General features: G+C 40.9%; 3 protein-coding genes across 6 annotated transcripts; 2 read left to right on the top strand and 1 right to left on the bottom strand.

Annotated features, from left to right (window-relative positions):
- Nucleotides 1-360: 360 nt before the first annotated feature.
- Nucleotides 361-6,711, bottom strand: LOC135605564 (calcium-dependent protein kinase 24-like). The gene is made up of 7 exons (XM_065095797.1): nucleotides 5,771-6,711; nucleotides 4,013-4,156; nucleotides 3,736-3,888; nucleotides 3,530-3,645; nucleotides 1,282-1,449; nucleotides 915-1,139; nucleotides 361-736 (listed from the first exon to the last, which is right to left on the bottom strand). The coding sequence occupies exons 1-7, from the start codon at nucleotides 6,324-6,326 to the stop codon at nucleotides 611-613; spliced, it is 1,488 nt and encodes a 495-aa protein (XP_064951869.1). The 5' UTR covers nucleotides 6,327-6,711; the 3' UTR covers nucleotides 361-610.
- A 3,669-nt stretch (nucleotides 6,712-10,380) lies between these two features.
- Nucleotides 10,381-13,307, top strand: LOC135605563 (patellin-3-like). Its single transcript, XM_065095796.1, has 4 exons — nucleotides 10,381-12,123; nucleotides 12,368-12,492; nucleotides 12,580-12,721; nucleotides 12,804-13,307. Exons 1-4 carry the CDS (start codon nucleotides 10,639-10,641, stop codon nucleotides 13,062-13,064), a joined length of 2,013 nt encoding a protein of 670 aa, XP_064951868.1. The 5' UTR covers nucleotides 10,381-10,638; the 3' UTR covers nucleotides 13,065-13,307.
- A 3,531-nt stretch (nucleotides 13,308-16,838) lies between these two features.
- On the top strand, nucleotides 16,839-19,562 carry LOC135605561 (protein WHAT'S THIS FACTOR 9, mitochondrial-like). Of its 4 annotated transcripts, none has more exons than XM_065095793.1 (2): nucleotides 16,839-17,117; nucleotides 17,199-19,562. In XM_065095793.1, the coding sequence occupies exon 2, from the start codon at nucleotides 17,631-17,633 to the stop codon at nucleotides 18,786-18,788; it is 1,158 nt and encodes a 385-aa protein (XP_064951865.1). In that variant the 5' UTR covers nucleotides 16,839-17,117; nucleotides 17,199-17,630; the 3' UTR covers nucleotides 18,789-19,562. The 4 variants fall into 4 exon arrangements, with proteins under 4 accessions (XP_064951865.1, XP_064951864.1, XP_064951862.1 ...); XM_065095792.1 differs by having other exon boundaries at nucleotides 16,839-17,289; nucleotides 17,624-19,562; XM_065095790.1 differs by having other exon boundaries at nucleotides 16,839-17,289; nucleotides 17,607-19,562.
- The last annotated feature ends 291 nt before the right edge of the window (nucleotides 19,563-19,853 follow it).

Below are 19,853 nucleotides of genomic sequence, written 5' to 3'. Positions count from 1 at the left end.
TCTTTCTTTTTACTTTTAATATTATAAAATTATTTTTTTAATCTTCTATAGAGATATAATTTTTTTTATATAAATATAACTATCTTAATATAATTTTTAAGATTATAAGAATCGAAATGACCAATATACATTAAAATTTTTAAAATTAAAATTCTCAAATTCAACCAAGAATAAATGGTAGAAATATTAGATAACTTAATATAATTTAAACTCTTTTTTTTAGATGAGTTAATAGATGATGCATTAAGTCGCTAATTAAAAAAGGTAACATATATATTTTTTTAATAAAAGATTTTTGAGATTTTAGAAGCTACCATAAGACAGCATCTATAAAAGAAATTGTGTGGGGGATAAAGGATATGTAGTGGAACCTACTCTTATTTGCGGGGAAAAAAACAAGATCCAATAAGTGCAGATAACATCACTTGCTACAAGATTAATTACTCAAGGCATCACCAACAAAGTGTTAAACAAATCATCCTTGAAAGATCTCTCGAAATAAGTCTATAAGTTCTTCATCAAGTGATCAACATGATCGTTCAGGATTCATCTCAGTTACTTCCATGATCACCACCATGTTGTCCATTTTTTTTGTTCCGGAGAGCATGAGTTAGTGTTCTACGTTGAAGGCATCACCCAAGTTAAAGTTTATGCCGGTTCTCGTGGCCCTTCTTCCAACGCCTACATTGCCTTTTCTCATCATGGCCGTGAATTCATTGTAATCTATTTGCCCATCCTGCAAATATAAAAAAACCTCGAGGTCATCCGTGTATACCAGTACAAAGAAAATTCAATTGTGGTTATGAAAAATCAAGATAGAAGTTACTAAAATAATAAGAGGAAACTGAATTATTGGACCGAAGATTTATGAGGGAGGAAAAAGAACTTCAGAAATAAGAAGAAAGAAGACCCACATTGTCTTGATCGGCTTCTTTGATCATCTCATCAAGGTGAACTTCATCAAGACCAAATTCTCTGCAAGCTTGTGAAAGTTCATCAATAGTTATGTAACCGCTTCCATCTTTATCGAAAAATGAGAATGCGGACATCAAGTTCTCTTCCCTCTCCAACTTATTCATGTGTACTGTTGCGGCAAGAAATTCACCATAGTCGATTGTGCCACTTCTGTCAATATCAGCCTGCAGCCAGTTCAAACAATCCAAATCAGAGTTTCAAGTATCAAAATTTAATTTAATGTAATTAACTAGAAGAGATGAATTTAAGCATTTAACAATGCAAAAGGTTCAAGCCGAGGGCACTAATATAGTCAAAATTGCGTACTGCATCCATTAGTGCATGAATCTCAGATTCCATCAGTTCAGACCCCACCCTTCTCAATCCTTCTTTCAGTTCATCAAATGTTATGGTTCCACTGTTGTCTGTATCAATCATCTTGAACAACTCTTTCAGACCACCAATCTCTTCCTCAGACAGGCTTTCAGCAATAACCTGTAGAAGAAAGAAAATGCATGCCATTGAGAAACATACATTTTCCAAGAAACATATTTTCAACCATTTGAGAACAGATTCATTATGCTCTTAAAGAATTATTTTTGACGATTTGGAAATGATACTTCACAAAGCAAGATCTAAGCAGAAATGCATCTTTCTCCGCAAAATTGTATATGTTATGACGTATGTGACAGGTAGAGTATGATAAACAATAGAACAATATAAAGATGAAGGGCATTATGCAGTCCAACTACACTTGGTGCATGTGTCTGCTGGATTCTCACTGATCTCCTTTATATTTGCAGGGTTTCTAGTATTGCATCCAAAACAGCAGAAAATTTTCTTCTGTAATAATAAATACATTCCAGTCATATGATATCCACCAACAACAATTTGGTCAAAGTGAGGTAAATAAATGCATTTATTCCAGAAACATATATGGAAAGAGAAGAAAGTACCAAGCTTGTAGCTGACAATACCTAACAGGGCAAAAAAGAAATTTAAATTTCCCACAATTGATACTGGAGATGAAGCAATTAAATGTATGCAGTCCAGAAAATATAAAGATGTGAGTTTGTAGCATTAAAAATTCCAAACAGGATGAGATGAGACATTTTGATTTCCTAAGATTGAAACTGTAATGCCAAATTAGTTAATTTCAAGCCAGTTATCGACATAATTCTGTAATCTAAACATCTGAGAAGGTAGTATGCAGTATATGGCATACAAGTAAACCACTATGTTCTGAAAGCTTATTAGCATATTTTTTTGCTTTGAAAAGTCAGAGACAGTATGAAACATATAGCATGCTCTTTTTTACAGCAGCAATATTAGCAATACATATCCTTCTCCAGCACCTCAGACTTAGTCTTATCTTGGATAAGAAAGAAAGTAACAAATAAAAGAGAAAGAAGTAAAGACCTAAACAAGCTTCCGCCAGTGCATGGTGTTCATATTGCAAGCTTCTCAAAAGACATGAGATAAGTAAATAGTTAGAGAGGGCAATGAAGATTGCAAATTGCATTCCTGCATCTTCTATTGTGCTGGTTCCCACAAGGATAGCTAGTCTAAAAAGAAAAGATTTTGTCTTGCAGTGAATCAAACATAAAAGTCTATCTACAGGTATGTAGACATGGTTTGTAATTTATATATGTTATAAAACCAATAAACTACATGCAAGGGATTGACATAAGTTTGCCACTCAGATTTTTAGTAACGATACATTCTATTTTGGTTTGCAGACAGCACACCTCAACCATAACTTTTCCACATTGCTGCCAAGTCATCAACTTTGTAAAGGACAAACCTCAGATCACCATTCTCAAAGCACTAGCAGTTTTGCTTATTAGGCAACTTGAAGATTCTAAGAGGACAACATGATATCTCCAAAATCCATTACAAATTGAAAATTCTAGGAAAGGATTTCTTATGCATGTTTACTAGGAACCCTCTGACCCCTGTGGAACCATGATTTGGATTCTTCATCCCGTACATGATACTTCAGCATGTCACTGTGGTGTATGATCCAAGATGCCAAATTTGAAAATTCAAATCATAAATGTCATTCAATTTAATTGATATAAATAAACTAAAGAATCCATAGTTGTTCCGACTATAGAATCCGACAAGAAAAACAGAAAACAACATAATCATTAAATAGTTAAGAAAAAATAATAAATTAATAGCTTTAAAGTCTTCTACTGCCATCATTTGATGACCTAACTGAATACATGGTTGATTACTTGTAGCAAGTGTCCTAGGTGAATTATTCAATGGGTACATCAACTCGAAATAACTAACCAATTAAAGCTACCCTCACACCAATAACACTACCTAGAATGTTTCCCATTCCAAGTAACATAATATATAGATTGTGACAAGTCCAACAAAACCTTCATAGCTCAGGAAGTTAACACATAAAAGACTTGAAAAGCTATGGCATCAAACAAAATTAAGGATTTATCATCTAGATAACTAGTATGATAGAGATTTGAGAACAGGGAACTTTATTGAAGTACGATCAAATACCATGACAAATACCTCTTATCAGCTACAGAATATCACAAATGAAAATTACCCGTAAAGCCATCTTCTTGAGCTTGTTCATGGCAGAGAACTGCTTAAGACGTGATAGCACTGCAGAATCCAAGGGTCTATCAGGCGCAACATTGTCATCAGTGATCCATGGGTGACCTGGCAGAAGAAACTTCATATTAACTAAGAATCTGATTTGCATTTGGAGAATTTGACTCCTAAAGCAAATTATTTGCTCAAAATACTTACAAAGAACTTGATGTGCTGTAAATCTCTTCTTCGGATCTCTATTAAGCATATTACGTATAAGATCCTTAGCACTATCAGAAATGCCAGGCCATGGTTCAGACTCAAAATCTAGACGACCTTGTAGAATGTGTCTGAAGATCCCTGCTTCAGATTCTGAGAGCGACAAGAAAAAAATACTGATAAAAAAATTGCAACAAACTTTTGGGAAAATAAAATTAGACTAAATGATCCAGTATTAGCTTGTAAAAGCCGAAATTACAGATCAATAATGAATTACCTGCCCAGAAAGGAGGCACTCCACTTAACAAAATATATAAAATGACTCCGGCACTCCACACATCTGCTTCTGGTCCGTATAATTTACGCAATACCTCAGGTGCAACATAATATGGACTTCCAACCACGTCAGAAAATGTATCACCTATATAGTTCAAAAGAAACCAGCTTAAGGCGTACCACTCATTTGACTCTATGCTATTTAGGTTTATATGAAAAGTGTGAGACATCAACTTTCTTAGCACAAACTTGCATGAGAAAAGCTAAATAATTTATGCTTAATTAGATAAGGACATCTTTTGAGTATTAACAAAACAAGATAGTTTATTTAAACTGTAAAGGGTCAGGGATAAAAGTGAGCTCCTTCAGGCATTCATGGAAAATAGGAAGTCTTCCAAAATCTCCTTAAACATCTAGTGAAGGTAAGGAAACATTAATGTCAGTCCATGCAAATGGCAAGACTTTGAAAAAAACTCCACTTGCTCTGTTCTTAGCATTTCTTTTCTTATGGAATAATTGGACACAAAAAAAAGCAATCGACTCAAAATCCTTAGCGAATGAAACAACCAAATAACTTTGTATTAGATTTTCTTAAGCTTTTTTTTAAAAACAAAAATTCTTCTAAAATAAATGGAAATATTCCTTTCTAGACATGTAAGGAAAGTTCTTACTCAAGTTTTCCTGCAAACAAAACAATGCCTATCTTATGGGATTTATTCCTCTAACCTACTTGTAACAGAAACCATCAAAATCAAGTAATAACAGACCTCTAATGAACTACACAGGCAGCTGAAATGATCAGGAAGCTAAAATCATGATATCAGTACAATGGACATATGAATCTGTGCTGCAATTCTATACCTCATAAAAGTGCAAAAAGTTATTTATCATACCATTCAATAATTTCTCCTATATTTGCCACACACACACACATTAAAAAAAAAAAGAAAAGAAGGAAAAGATACATTAGACAAACTACCTTCCATGTCCAAAAAATATCATCTTTCCCTGCTTGTCAATCCTCTTCACCTCTCTCAAGCTATCTCGTCCGGCAGAAGATTATTTATTCATTGTATCCAAGCTTAAGCTTAAAAGATCTTCAAACTTTCTCATCTAACAAGCATATAGAGCTTTCAGTGATTCATTTTTTATATCATAGAGTGGCTGCTCCAACCATAGAGGCTCAAGATATGTAATCTTTTCCTTTTTTTTTTTGGTTCTCTTTTCAGTTTCATGATGTATAATTAACTGACCCATATCATACTATCAAAGATTATTCTCTCCCCATGAATGATGCAGGGGATGTGATGAATAAGAAGATTAAAAAAAGAAATCTCAAAGTACATGAATTTTGCTAATGATAATTCTTGAACTACTGACCAAGAAAGCGGGAAAACAAAATTGAAGTATATGATGCAAATTAATCATCAGGATGATGACCATTCGAATGCTGCAATTAAAAATGTACCAAAGGCTTAATATCAAAGCAGACACAAACATACAATCACCTAAACATTTCAATTCATCAGTTATCATTTATGGCGTAGCACAGCAAATGCTCTTCAGGAATTAACGAACAAATGTAGATGAGCCTAATGCACAAGAAGCAGACTAAGACAACCAGATGAATGATATGATAATATGACCAAAAGAGTTCCACAAAGTTAAGAAAAAAGACAGAACAAATGTCCATCATAAACAAGATTGGCAAAAGATTAGAGATGATAGGAATAGGTCTTCGATGAGAACGAGACGAAACCTGGCTTATAGAACACAGAGAGCCCAAAATCCGTGGCTTTGAGTGCCGCATCCTCATCGGCGCTGGCGAACAAGAAATTCTCCGGCTTGAGGTCCCGATGCATCACCCCGAGAGAATGGCACGCTTCCACGACCCCCACGATGGTCTTGATCAACTGCGCCGCCTTCCTCTCGCTGTAGTGCCCCTTCTGGATGATCCTGTCGAAGAGCTCCCCGCCCGCGCAGAGCTCCATCACCAGGTGCACAAAGAGCGTGTCCTCGTAGGTTCCCTTGATCCTAACGACGTTGGGGTGCTCCGACAGGTGGTGCATGATCTGGATCTCGCGCCATACGTCCTCGTAGTCATCGCGGCAGAGAAGCTTGCGCTTGGGGATGGACTTGCATGCGTACTCCTTGCCATCGTTCTTGTCGACGCAGAGGTACGTCGTGCCGAACTGGCCCTGCCCAAGCTTCTTCCCGATGCGGTAATGCTCCCGCAGGTTCGGGGTCTTGTACGGGAGGACCGCAGAGGGCCTGGAGGGACGATGGGGAGGAGGGTTGGAAGAGGGCTGACTCATGGATGGAAAGATTGAATCTTGGACTCCGAAAGCGAAACAGAACACAAATTGGGAATTTTAGGTAGGCCGGCGTCAGAAAGATTCCGTCTTTCTTATTCTTCCTGATGAATTCTTGAAAACGTGAGGCATTCCTGAGGAAATCGATGCGAAGGGTCTTCGGAGGAAGGAAGAAACGGATGGCGTTCGGGGCTCTTCACGGAAATTTGCAGAATGGGAGCTGAAGGAGAGATTCTTGAAACCTCCGGGACGTGTATAAAGGGATGAAGGCGGAGGTCCGCGATTGGGGTCTTGGGGAAGGAGAGGGGAAGGGACGCAGGGAGGGAGTCAAGTCAAGAATAGAGAAGAGGTCATCATCCCTTCTCCGATTGGTGGCAAGAACATGGTTATCTTTTCTGCACGACCTTTATAGGGGGTTCCGTTTCCCTTCTCATGGATCATCAGTTTTAATGGGTTGATTGATTCTCTTTTTCCCTTTCCTTCATTATTTATGAATTAACAACTTTTAAATAATAATATTCATATTATTAATATTGGAAATCATATATTTTTTTTTAAAGGATTTCTAAATTAACAATTTTTTTATAAAAATAGAAATAAAAAAAAGAAGATAACCTTTTATTATTTTCTCATGGCCTTTGCAGATTCAATTTGTCTTATTGTGATACATTTGGAGGTTAAAGTGTTCTGGCAGGACAGCAGGTGGCCTATTTGGATGAGGCTGATTGCTATTGACAGTCGTCAACCATTCACAACATATTATTATTATTATTATTATTATTATTAGGATCAAATCATTATAAGTTGATCCAAAATAATAAAGAAAATAAATTGCTCAAATATAACAACACCCTATTTTCTTACTCTTCTCCTGCAGCATCCATTGATTCAGTAGGAAAACAGCATCATATCGAACGGCTTGCTCTTAAATATAGCATATTGCAGATTCCTGCTGCTGCAATGTTTTCACAGTAATACAGCTTGTCTTAAGGGACCAATGTGTCCTAAAAGTCAATCCAATAAATGGGAGAGATCTAAACTGTGCTTGATTTTATCTAGTTTGGTTAACATATTTGATTTCTAATATTTTAAGTTTATTGCATATTATAGGAGAAAACATTTACAGAAATCAAATTGATATATTGATAGAAGATAAGAAAATATGTATATGATCTGATTAGATCAAGTGAGATAATCTAAACTCTCCTGATTTAATTAAGAATTATTATCTTGTACAAGACTCCGAATAATTGTATACTAAGAGAAGGATCAAAGAACACTGCACACATACAAGAGAAGAGGCAGAGCTCTGATAAGAACCATGTTCATTAAGAGGCATCAAACTCAGTTGCTTACGGTAGGTTACAGATTCCACTGATTGCTCTGCAAATGGTGTGAGTCAAGGAGGGAAGATGACAAAGAGATGCATGAATCTCACATGAGGCAGTGGTTTTCTGGAGCTGACAAAAGGAGTATGCATGAACACTGTGCATTTTGTTGGAACCAAGCAGAACGAGCACCTTGTGTGGTTGTACTCCAAATACCAAGTGCAGTCCAAATCTACAAGCATACACGGCAGAATATACTGAGGAAATCTTTTGACATGTTTCATGTACCCACCTTCCTCCCTACATGCAACCAAATACCAAGTAGATTCTTTGGCAGCTGTGAAGAGAACTAGCAACACGTTCCTGGAAAGCACATAGCATCATGATTTCCAGCTCATGTGCAGCTGAAGGTTGGCTGATAAAGATGGAGGAATCTGAGAGAGGGAGCGAAGCTTTGTGGCTCAACATGAGGAAGATCTTTCTGGTATTCACAAGATGGCTTTTGGTTCTCTGGAAGGTGATCTCAGTATGATTACTCCTGACTGTAGCTCCATGTAAACGAAGTGTAAAGACAATAATGCCTTCTCATCAAGAACACTCGTACATAGAATTACTAGAATTGGATTTGCTCGCACTGTGCCGAACAAATCAGATCAAACGTAGTGGAAGAAAGGATGATTTCAGGAACGAATTCATCCATTTCTCTCTGCTTTCTACATTTCTGTTTTTTTTTTGCCATCGATCCAAAACAAACAAACGAAGATTGAATCGGTTTACACACTTCAAGTCTCCGACAAACACTAATTAAAGCCCAATTCAGCTCCAGGAGTAAGCGAAAAAAGCGATCTTTTTTTCCTACACACGCTTAATGTCCCCCGCCGCTGTCGCAGTCCAAGACCAGCAGTTCTCCTCCGACGAGCCGCAGCTGGTCCTCCAAGTAGCGGCGCAGCAGTCGCGGCTCCATCGCCGGCGCCTCCTGTTCCTGGCACAGCCCCAGGATCACTGAGGCGCCGCCGCTTTCCCAACCCGGTGAGTTCCGCGGCCGCCGCCTCCTGGCCTGGAGACAGAGCCCGACGATGCAGAGCAGGGGGAAGGAGACGCAGGCCAGGGGGATGAGCACCGGGGAGCAGCAGATCAGGGCCAGTATCAGCAGGCAGGTCCTCCTCCACCCTCCTTCACCACTCGCCGGAGACCACCGCAGGGCGGCGCGCGGCAATCTTTGACCCATATCCGCCTCTGTCGCTGATGCCTTCCCCTCACCCCATAACAACCACTGCCATTAGAATCTCTAATCTATTCTTGCCCTTTGGGTTAGGCGTCAATAACTTCTATCTTCATATCTTAGTGAAAGAAACAATCTTTTTCTCTCTCTAACCGCTAGACATATCGAGTGCTTCATCCTCACTCCCACTAAATAGATGTAGGCAAAGATGATAAGATGCCTCCTACCAACCTCTCTACTGATGGCACCGTTCATCTTACAAATGTTGCTTGGCTCGAAACACAACCATCATCACATTTATGTGTGGTAGTTCAGTCATGCCTAGTAATTAATTCCAATGCATTAACTAGTAGAAAGGTACGCAGAATCATTCTAGTACAAATGCCAAATTGCTTATTACAGTCCGAAGTTACAGAGGATTGAAGTTGTCTTACTCTGTCGATGATACCAAAAATCTCTCCACTGCAAATTGGTAACTTGACAGGAGAGGTCCAAAAGCCATGGTGTCTCAACCACAGCCATGTTCTGCAGAATCCTCAACGGCTCTCTGTCCACAAGAGCTGATAGAATGGGCAGAGACGGCAACAGAGTTGGCCAGTCCCCACACTCGTCGACTGACCCAGTTATCTTCTCATGTTCTTAATGCAGCCTCTAAATTATTAGTTTCTGTGGAGAGCTACAGATCTTTTGTGTTGGAGTTCCATCGCCCCCAACTTTGGTTAGCTGGACCAGCTGCTATCGACTACTGCTACTGCTCTTTCCAACTACATCATTATCACACACCAAATACTATCAGGCTTGCCTTCCAATCATTGCTCTTAGACTTTACAACCATGTGTGCGCGGATATATTATTTCTTGTAGCGCAACACGAGGCATGAAACCCGGCCATTAATGTGAATTATGTCTTAGCATTTATCCTTATCCATCAGGAAACAAGCAGCAGGAATAGCAAATATTCTGTAGTCGTTCATTAGGACTTCTTTTCTTCTTCTTTGTCCAGATAAGTGTGGTGGGGAAGAAGATACTCGGCGAGGAACATGTAGGACATAGCTGGAGACGTGTTGGAGGTGAGAGACGAAGAGAGAGGCAGGAGATAAGAAGGAATGAAAGCAGAGCAAAGTAAAAGAGAAAGCGACGTGCTTCCCTCAAAATGAGCACAATCTCGTCCGCCTCATCCGGCCTTCTCTTGGGATGCATTGGATCCTCGATAGGCTTCTTCGTCGCCATCTCCATCGATAAGATGCCGAAGCCCATTTAAATATTATGGTGTTTTTGTTGTTGTCAACTCTCTACGTGATTGTATGATAATTCGGCGAAGAAATAATAACATTCTCCTGCCCAAATCACTGTTCCAGCCATTAATTACTAATATAAGATCGACATTAGGAATCATCATCTTGTTCTCTCAGCAGAGTGATTGATGCAAAACCAAATCATCGAGCAACGTTAGGCTTATCGTGCAGATCGAAGGAAGGAGGAGGTGTCATGAGATTCCTTCGAAATCATTGCAACGGCTACAACTTGTTCGTGATTTAAAATCCTTCACGAATCTTAAAGAAGTCGTCCTTCTTCTCCACAAAAAAAGCCACCGCAACAGTTCTCAAAGCTGTCCAACGGACTCTGACAGCCTGTTCTCTTCTTTGTGGGTGTATATAACTCCGCCTACCCGTTTCCCTCTTACCTACCAACGCAGCCATCAGCTCCGCTTCAAGACTCGAGCTTTTTGAGTCCTCTTTGCTTCTGTTTGTTTGGAAGACCAAGCGATGGCCGAGGAGACCAAGACGGAGGCACCAGAGGCGGCTCCCGCCGAGGAGGTTGTCGTCGCGGAGGTGGCGGCCGCGGAGAAGGAGGTTGTTGATGAGCCGCCGCCGCCGCCTGCGCCTGAGCCTGAGCCTGCCCCCGAGGTGCAAAAGCCGACCAAGAATCCGGCTTTGGAAGTCGCGTTGGCCGCTGAGGCGGCGGCCGAGGCGGAGGAGAAGAAGGCCGCGGCGCAGGAGGCGGAGGCGGCTGCTAAGGCCGCCACCATCCTCCAAGCTGTCTCCTTTAAGGAGGAGAGCAACCTCGCTTCCGACCTCGATGACCCCGAGAAGAAGGCCCTCGAGGAGCTCAAGCAGCTCGTCCAGGCCGCTCTCGCCAATAATGAATTCTCCCCTCCTCCTCCTCCGCCGCCGCAACCGGCCCCCGCTGCCGCTGCACCCACATCTGCTGAGGAACCTCCTTTCAAGGCGGAGGAGGCCAAGGCTGTAGAGGAACCCGCTGCTACCCCGGTGGAAGAGCCCCATAAGGCCGTGGCGGAGGAGGCCAAAGCTGAAGCGGAACCCGCTGCTACCCTGGTGGAAGAGCCCCAGAAGGCTGTGGTTGAGGAGGCCAAGGCTGAAGCGGAACCGGCTGCTACCCCGGTGGAAGAGCCCCAGAAGGCCGTGGCGAAGGAGGCCAAGGCTGAAGAGGAACCCGCTGCTACCCCGATAGAAGAACCCCAGAAGGCCATGGCGGAGGAGTCGGCCCCACCGGCCAAGGAGGAAGAGGCCGAGAAGCCGGCGCCGGCGTCGGCGTATCCTACGGCGGAGAAGGCCGTCGTGGTGGATGATGACGGCGCCAAGACCGTTGAAGCCATAGAGGAAACCGTCGTCCCCGTCGCCGCTCCACCACCCGCAGAGACCGAGGCACCGGCGGCCGAAGCGCCGAAGGCGGAGAAGGAAGAGGAAAAGTCACCTGCTCCTCCCACCGAGCCGACTCCACCGGCGCCGGAGGAGGTCTTCATCTGGGGCGTCCCGCTTCTCGGCGACGAGCGGAGCGACACCGTTCTCCTCAAGTTCCTCCGCGCCCGGGACTTCAAGGTGAAGGAAGCCATGGCCATGCTCAAGAACGCCGTGCTCTGGAGGAAGGAGTTCGGCATCGAGGCACTCCTCGAAGAGGACCTCGGCGTCCTGGAGATGGAGAAGGTGGTCTTCATGCATGGAGTCGACAAGGAGGGCCACCCCGTGTGCTACAACGTCTACGGGGAGTTCCAAAACAAGGAGCTTTACGCAGCAGCCTTCGCCGATGAGGAGAAGAGGAAGCGGTTCTTGAGGTGGAGGATTCAGTACCTGGAGAAGGGGATAAGAAACTTGCTTGACTTCAAGCCGGAAGGGGTTTCAACAATGGTGCAGGTCACTGATCTCAAAAATTCCATTGGCCTGGCAAAGAAGGAGCTCCGCCAGGCTCTCGACCTGCTTCAAGATAACTATCCCGAGTTTGCAGCCAAGCAGGTAACTTGAACTCTCGATCCTCCATTACTTTAAAGTTACCAACGTGATTAGATCTTTAGACTGTTAATCTAAGTTGAATATAAGCAAAAGATTCTGATTCCAATGATGTTGCTATCAAACGTTGGATTTTGATGGGTGCCTTGAGAACAGTTATGATGAATTCACGAAAAATTCTTGATGGTTATGGCTAATGATCCTACATAATACAATCGAAAGCGTAACAATGAGCTGCTGTCTTTGTTAGGTGTTCATCAATGTCCCCTGGTGGTACCTGGCTTTCAACAGGATGATTAGCCCATTCTTTACACAGAGGACCAAAAGCAAGTTCGTCTTTGCAGGGCCATCTAAATCAGCTGAGACCCTTTTCAAGTTAGTAGAGATCTGTCAATAATTCCTTTATTGTAGTAAATAACACGGCTGCTAATCTTAAATTTCTTGTGTTATCGAATCTTTTAGATACATAGCTCCCGAGCAAGTCCCTGTTCAATTTGGAGGCCTGAGCAAGGAGAATGACACAGATTTCAGCACCGCTGATGCTGTTATAGAGACAACCATTAAGCCCTCAACAAAGCAAGCGATCGAGATTCCAGTTACTGAGGTAGGGAGGTTCTTCTTTTCCGCTTCCAAACAACTTAACGTTTAGGTTGTGTTGTGGTCTTGATTGAACTGCTACATTACAGTCATGCATTCTTGTTTGGGAGCTTCGTGTTCTGGGTTGGGACGTGAATTATCGTGCTGAGTTTGTGCCTCGTGCCGAAGATGGATACACAGTGATTGTGCAGAAGTCGAGGAAGATGGTCGTGACCGATGAGCCTGTGGTGAAGGACAGCTTCAAAATTGGAGAGGCTGGCAAGGTGGTTCTCACAGTGGACAACACCACCTCCAAAAAGAAGAAACTCCTCTACAGATACAAGACCAAGAGCTCTAGTGATTCAATTTGAGGTGCTTGCTGTTGCCCAATCGCGAAAACCGAAAGAAGACATAGCGCTTTCTGTTGATTACATAGAGAGTTCTAGCACTTTACGTTCATGGATTTTGTGTTGAGTTAATTGTTTTGCATGATCTAAGTGGATGGATGCTGTTCTTTGCGAGTCGAATTCGTTTTGTGAAAATAGGTACAATGAGGACCTCTCTTGCTGCTGTCCTGTAAATTAAATCTTGTATACATGCTGTCTGTCATATGATTTTTGCTTGTGTTCAGAATTCCAGCCATGAGAGCTGCTATCTGCTGTCTGAGTTTTTCATTTCCTTCTTGGTTCTGTCATTTGGAAGTATATTATCTATTTGCTGTCTTCTTCAATCATGTGGTCTGCCACTTGAAGTTCAACTAGCATATCTATCTCCTACATTTGCTAATTCCAGCTAATGAGATTGGAATAATACAGCCAAGCTAACATGTCATGCAGTACAAGGATGGTGCTCATAATTGTTCCTGAGTCCTATAAAAACCATATTAGCCAAATTCAAATTGGCCTAGTGGATCCTTCAAAGTCCCTGTTTAGTGTGGTGGTATCCAACTTATTAGCAATTGCAGGTGGTCTTATCACAGGCTAATTGTGCAGGTGGCTGAGCCAAAAGCAAATAGCTGGACAGTCTAGTTTTATGCTTTGGCATCATTGCCTTTGTTTCACCTTTCCTGTGGAGCCAGAACACAGCATCTGAACTTGGCTGTAAGATCCCAATTTATGGTCATAACATAGATGATCAAAGCAAATACTTTGACAAAAAGGTGGGTAAGAACTTCCCTACATTATCATGTCTTTGGTATAAAGCTCTCATAATCTCTTGTTTGGCCACAGCAGGAGAGGGAGAAGGTTCATATTGTGTTTATCTTTAGCAGCTGTAAAGTTCTTCGACACCCTACATGCAACCAGTGTGTTGGAATTTAGAACATGATGGTGGTCACTATCCCTACCTTGGGGCATCTTCTCTGTGACAGTTGCTGTCCTTGATTTGGTCAAAAACTCAGGCTCCTCCTCTAATCTTTCCAACTTAAAAAGAGGAAAACCATTTCATTAGGAGAACACCTTGCATAGATTAAAAAATGTGGACTCATCTTGATTTGATCCTACAACACCTGAAGTTTATCACCCAGAAACAACAACACCAACACAATCATTTGATCTTCTCTGTGCTCCCATGTGCAGGTCTGCTGGAACTTGGCCTACTTTACCCGTATCAAACTCTAATGCATGAACTTAAGCTACCCATGAATCCTTACAAAATCCCCCATGGTTACAATCACACAATCATGCTCAGTTCATCTTGCCCCAGACACCAAATTTCCATGGAGTACAATGATTGTTAGAACAGCCAGTGGGTGCAGGGGGAGGCATTTGTACTGTGAGGGGATCCCAAGTTATCTTTGTCAGAAATTGACTGCTATTTAAGATGGCTTCAAGATCCAGCAAACATGAAGAAGACACCAGTTTGTGAGAAGGAGAAGGAGCCAGGGAAAGATGCACTTGTTGCAGGGCAGTGGCATGTGGGTGTGTCCAGGACTTGCAGCCTTAGCCTGGTGGCAGGGAAGCTGGGGAATGTGATTGTTTTGTTGCCCATTAAACTTGATGGCCAGGACAACAATGCATGTGCTTCATTAAAATCTTTTGGCCTTCAATTTATTATGCATCACACTCAGATTGCTTGGCATCTCAGATCATGCCATGAACTCTTAGTATTTTTCCTTTTTTTATTTTTTTGGGAATAACTTGCCATCTATTGCCAAGCCTTCTGTGTAATGCCAAGATTTTTCAACAATTAAATCATATTTATAAGTCTATACTGCAGAAAAATGGGAAAATATTAGAAAAAGTGAAACATTAATGCTGAAAAGCATATATATATATATATATATATATATATATAGTTAATATCATTAGTTAAAGTTCCAACTAACATCAATAATATTACATATTTATACTTTCTAAATAAACAATCAAATAGAAGGTGAAAGTGATAAGAAGTAGTTTAATTACTTTAACATCTTAATCTATTTTAAACTCATTGATAATTATAAGTAGTGGTAATTAATTTAAGTTTATCGGGCAGATTCTAAGATTAGTAAAATATGTGTAGGATTTAAATATCTAAAGGATCGGATGATTGATTAAATGATCACAAAAGACATCTTTAAAAATTCAATGATAATAACCTTATCTTTTCTACTTTTTAATGTCTGTGAAGAAGCAGTCAAAGAGCCACAACTAGAATTGGATTCCGGGTCAAAATTTGTCTTAATCCGACCCGATTGTTTGAGTATATTTCAATTTGGGATTGGGTTACAATGAACAAATCAATTCGCATGATGTGAGTTGGATTCATGGGAACGTCAAGCCAACTTGTTTTCATAACACATTATGTGTTCTATCAATAATCTTGCTAAACGTGTCGTTTAATCTCATTTATTTTTTCTATACGCCACCAAACAATCCAATGGAATATTTTTTTTTGTTATTAAAACTTCGATTTATTATTTTATAAAAATATTAGCGATTTTATACTTGCATTGACTTTTTGAAAATATTTATCATCAGATATAAGGTTATATTTTAAAGGAATATTTTTTAAAATATATTTATTTATATTATTAATTAGAGTAAATTAAAGTGTAAATTCCTTTAAAAGAATTACTTTTTAAAATTTTTTGCAAAGCATCCCTATTTAAAAAAATCAAAAATAATAATTTTCTTCAACATAATCATTTTATCTTGTCTGTACTCAACCCCGGTCGTCGATCATTGTCTCCATCCGAATCCAGCAACTTACAACAATATTACTTATTCAAAATCACTAAGGATGATCTACACATGATGGAAGAAGATGATCGATCCTCGCATAAGAGTTATAGGTGAAAGACGCTCAACTTTTACGTAAGACGTATATAATGACTCAGGCCTAATGGGCTAACTGGCCTATCAACTTCGTTTAGTCTAAACCACTGACCAAAATGCTTAAGCTGAAGTTGATAGTAATACACTCATCAGACCCTTATAAGTCAATCTTAATCCTGCCCACTTTCGATGTGGGACTAATCAAGGGTGTTACAATCATCCCCACTCAAAGGCTTGACGTCCTCGTCAAGCCCCAACATAACCCAGATCAAACCCTAGCATAGTGCATGTGAGGCGTAGCCCAGTGGTGGCTTCATGCCGTGATGAGTCCTCTGATTCCGTCTACGAGTAGCCTTTTCCTACTCGAGCCCCCTCACCATCGAAAGTGCATGTGAGGCGTAGCCCAGTGGTGGCTTCATGCCGTGACGAGTCCTCTGACTCCGTCTACGAGTAACCCTTTCCTACTCGAGCCCCCTCACCATCGAAAGTGCATGTGAGGCGTAGCCCAGTGGTGGCTTCATGCCGTGACGAGTCCAGTGATTGTAACACCCCTGATTAGTCCCACATCGAAAGTGGGCAGGATTAAGATTGACTTATAAAGGTCTCATGAGTGTACTACTATCAACTTCAGCTTAAGCATTTTAAAATATATACGAGTGCATCTTTATGCTGAGGGCTACAAGTAACGATGGACGATAAAAGTGGTGATGAGTTTGATAATATATTATATATATATCTTTATCATACTAAAAAAAATCATTCTACAGAAATTTTCAAAAAAAGAAAAAGTCTTTTCCGAAAATTCGTTATAAATTAAATATAATTTACACGTCTTCTGTAAACTATAAAATAAATGTTTTTTTTAATAAGGTAACAAATCTGCCCTCCATGTCAGAAACCAAACCGACCGTTCTCCGTCGACGCCGCCGTCCTTTGTCGCTCTCGCGCCTCCGCCTCTCTTCATCTCTCTCGTGCTTCAGCCCCTCTCACTTTCTCGCCGTCTCTCTTCTCCGTACGCCGCCCGCCTTCTCGCCGCGTCACGCAGCACATCAGCGCCCGCCTTCCCTCCCCCGCTGGTTCACGGCTTCCTCTCTCCCTTTCTGGCTGTCGCCATCTTTCTCTTTTCCGCTGGCTCATGTCAAAGCTGCCACCAAATCTTCCTTCGTCAGTCGCCCTGTAGCGCGTCCTCGGTCCCTGCCACCGGTTCCCGGCCATTACTTATTCCGGCCTTCGACTGTCTTCTAGGAGGATAGGAAGAGGGAAGAGAAGTTTTGAGGAGGGATTCGAGGAGGTTCCTACGTTTCCATAGGAGAGAGACAGAGCGCTAGAGAGAGAGGTAAGACTGTTGACTCCATTTCCTTTTGTTTGTATTTGATTCTGGAAACTCCCATAAACCCTAAGCCCTAATGGTATAAAGTCTCAAACTCCAATCTTTATATTATTCTTCGCAAAAAGCTTTGCGTTCTCTGCTTGCTGGTTGATAGATTAGATTGCTCTGAACTTAAAATCGTAGAAAAACCCATCAAAATCTAACCTTTCTCATTGGAGACAACGATCAGGTAGCTTCTCATCAGAAACTCATGTAATTTCCTCGCCTGCAGTAGACTTGGTTTATCACCAATACTAAGAGGTTTGCTTGATCCGTAAACCCAGATACTGAATTCCTGTAGGACAAAGATGCTTCTGCTGCTTGTCAATAGAAGGTTTAGAGAACTGGTGTTATGTTATCACAAAAATTTGGCTTTCTCACGCACACAAAAGTCCAACTATGTGGATGTGAAAATGAAATGGATGAAGGATCCTTTATATGATTCTGTTAACATCCTTCTCAAATCCAAGGAGCTCAGACCACTCATCTCCCTCAAGAACATTATTTCCAAAGAACCCACTGGCTGTATCCCCATCTCTGCCGTCTCCAAGCAGAACCGCATTCTAGAAGTCTCTGGCAAGGTTGCAGGATTTCTCAGGAGGTACCCAGCTGTTTTCGAGGAGTTCACCGGTCCAAAGTACAACCTCCCATGGTTCAAGCTCACTCAAGAAGCTGCTGATCTTCATCACAGAGAGTGTAAAGTCTATGCGGCCCATCGGTCAGAGATTGTCGACAGATTGAGGAGATTGATCCTTATGTCGAGGGAGAGGAGTCTGCCTTTGAGGACAGTCCAAGGTATGTTATGGTATCTCGGATTGCCCGAAGATTATCTTAAAAATTCAGAAGAGATTTCAAAAGGATACTTTCAGATTGTGGATATGGGAGATGGAGAGCAGGGATTGAGTGCATCAATTTGTTCAAATGAGCAGGTGTTTTCTGTGCTACAAAGGAATGCAATGAAGTCAAATGGGATCCTTCACTCGCCACCATCAGTCATTGAGTTTCCTCTTTTCCCTTCTAAAGGTTTTCGCTTAAAGCGGAAGATTGAGTTGTGGTTAGAAGAATTTCAGAAGGTCGAGTATGTATCCCCATATGAAACTTTTTCAAGCCTGGATCCGAATAGTGATATTTCAGAGAAGCGGGTGGCTGGGGTTCTTCACGAATTGCTCTCTCTCTTTGTAGATAACTCTGCTGAAAGGCGGAGGCTGCTTTGCCTCAAGAAGCATTTAGGTTTGCCGCAAAAGTTTCATATGGTGTTTGAACGCCATCCCCATATTTTTTACCTCTTGCTGAAGAGCAAGACTTGTTTTGTTGTCCTTAAAGAAGCATATTGTGCTGGCTCAGAAACTGCTATTGAGAGGCACCCTCTTCTGGGAGTGAGGGAAGGGTATGTGAGGCTGATGATCGAGTCGGAGGCTATTCTGAGAAGCCGAAGGAGTACGAAACCTTTGGAAGAAATATCATAAGGAAATTACGATGCAAATCCCGGTTCCAAGAGTAGAGAAAATCCTGATTCTGTGTAGATGGGAAATGGAAGAAGGCTGCCATAACTAGTTCTGTAAATTTCAATGGTAGCTAGAATGCCAGAACACCATAGTGGTTGCACAACATGCTGAGTTAATATTAAAAAAAAAGAGCCCATGCAAGTACTCCATTGTTGTTAATATTAAAAAAAAAGCTACTGTTTTATTGAAGCATCAGTGCGAAGCTTCAGATCAAATTACAAGATCTACGTCCCAGTAGAACTGAAGAACCCAAGATACAGGATGCATCCAATAATCTCATTAAAAATTTTCTTGTCTCTTTTGCTTATTCATGAAATATGAGGATCAAGAATCAGCTATTGTGCTGGATATTGTAGCTTCAACATTGAAAATCATCATGCTGCCACAATTCATATTCCACTTTCATCTGCATCAGGATTGCTATTTATTACCAATGATGGAGCTTTCAAGTTAAATGTGCACATCTCAAACCTAGTAGTTTGTATCAGCTAGAGTTGTCACTGGAAAGCTAACTTTCTTTAGTAGCATATGTATTTTTAGTATAAGCAAGACCTCCTTTTTTCGGCGTAGTCTGTATTTGCTGAATTTTGTTCATTTTGATGAAGGTAGCACCATAGGTAACAATGGATAAGAAAATTCAACTCATCAAGGGCCTGTTTTGTGGGCTTTCAAAATTTTGAATTGTGTTTCTAAAAACAATTATTATTTGGATGACAGTCTGTGTTCTGTGATTGATGATTGTGATTACGAAACAGAATATGGAAAACAATTTTAAGGTGTCATTACTGTCATGATTTCTATTATTTTCTAGTGGTCTTAGTGATTATCTGCTACATTTTTTTGTTTTTACTGTAGATAAATGTCCTACTTTATGCTATTGTTCTTTTAGGCTCTTTCTATGAACACCTTGTTCAGTTCCAAATTGAATTGGGAAGCTTTTGATAGGATAGATGTGCACAACAATATATTGATATATATATATATATATATATATATATATATGTAAGAAATGATGATTATTCATGG

This window comes from Musa acuminata, chromosome BXJ2-2 (assembly GCF_036884655.1).
Source record: "Musa acuminata AAA Group cultivar baxijiao chromosome BXJ2-2, Cavendish_Baxijiao_AAA, whole genome shotgun sequence".
NCBI lineage: Eukaryota > Viridiplantae > Streptophyta > Magnoliopsida > Zingiberales > Musaceae > Musa > Musa acuminata.
The sequence above is the reverse complement of the archived record's forward strand: the minus strand, read 5'-3'. Positions and strand labels throughout refer to the sequence as shown.

Bases quoted from the DNA above. Each gene is read 5' to 3' on its own strand.
- LOC135605564 (XM_065095797.1), bottom strand. From the start codon at position 6,326: ATGAGTCAGCCCTCTTCCAACCCTCCTCCCCATCGTCCCTCCAGGCCC. The intron at 1,140-1,281 runs GTACGCAATTTT...AACTGGCTGCAG, and splicing joins TTCATGCACTAATGGATGCA to GCTGATATTGACAGAAGTGG. The intron at 737-914 runs GTGGGTCTTCTT...TTATATTTGCAG, and splicing joins AAGAAGCCGATCAAGACAAT to GATGGGCAAATAGATTACAA.
- LOC135605563 (XM_065095796.1), top strand. From the start codon at position 10,639: ATGGCCGAGGAGACCAAGACGGAGGCACCAGAGGCGGCTCCCGCCGAG. The intron at 12,493-12,579 runs GTTAGTAGAGAT...CGAATCTTTTAG, and splicing joins TCAGCTGAGACCCTTTTCAA to ATACATAGCTCCCGAGCAAG. The intron at 12,722-12,803 runs GTAGGGAGGTTC...GCTACATTACAG, and splicing joins TCGAGATTCCAGTTACTGAG to TCATGCATTCTTGTTTGGGA.
- LOC135605561 (XM_065095793.1), top strand. From the start codon at position 17,631: ATGCTTCTGCTGCTTGTCAATAGAAGGTTTAGAGAACTGGTGTTATGT.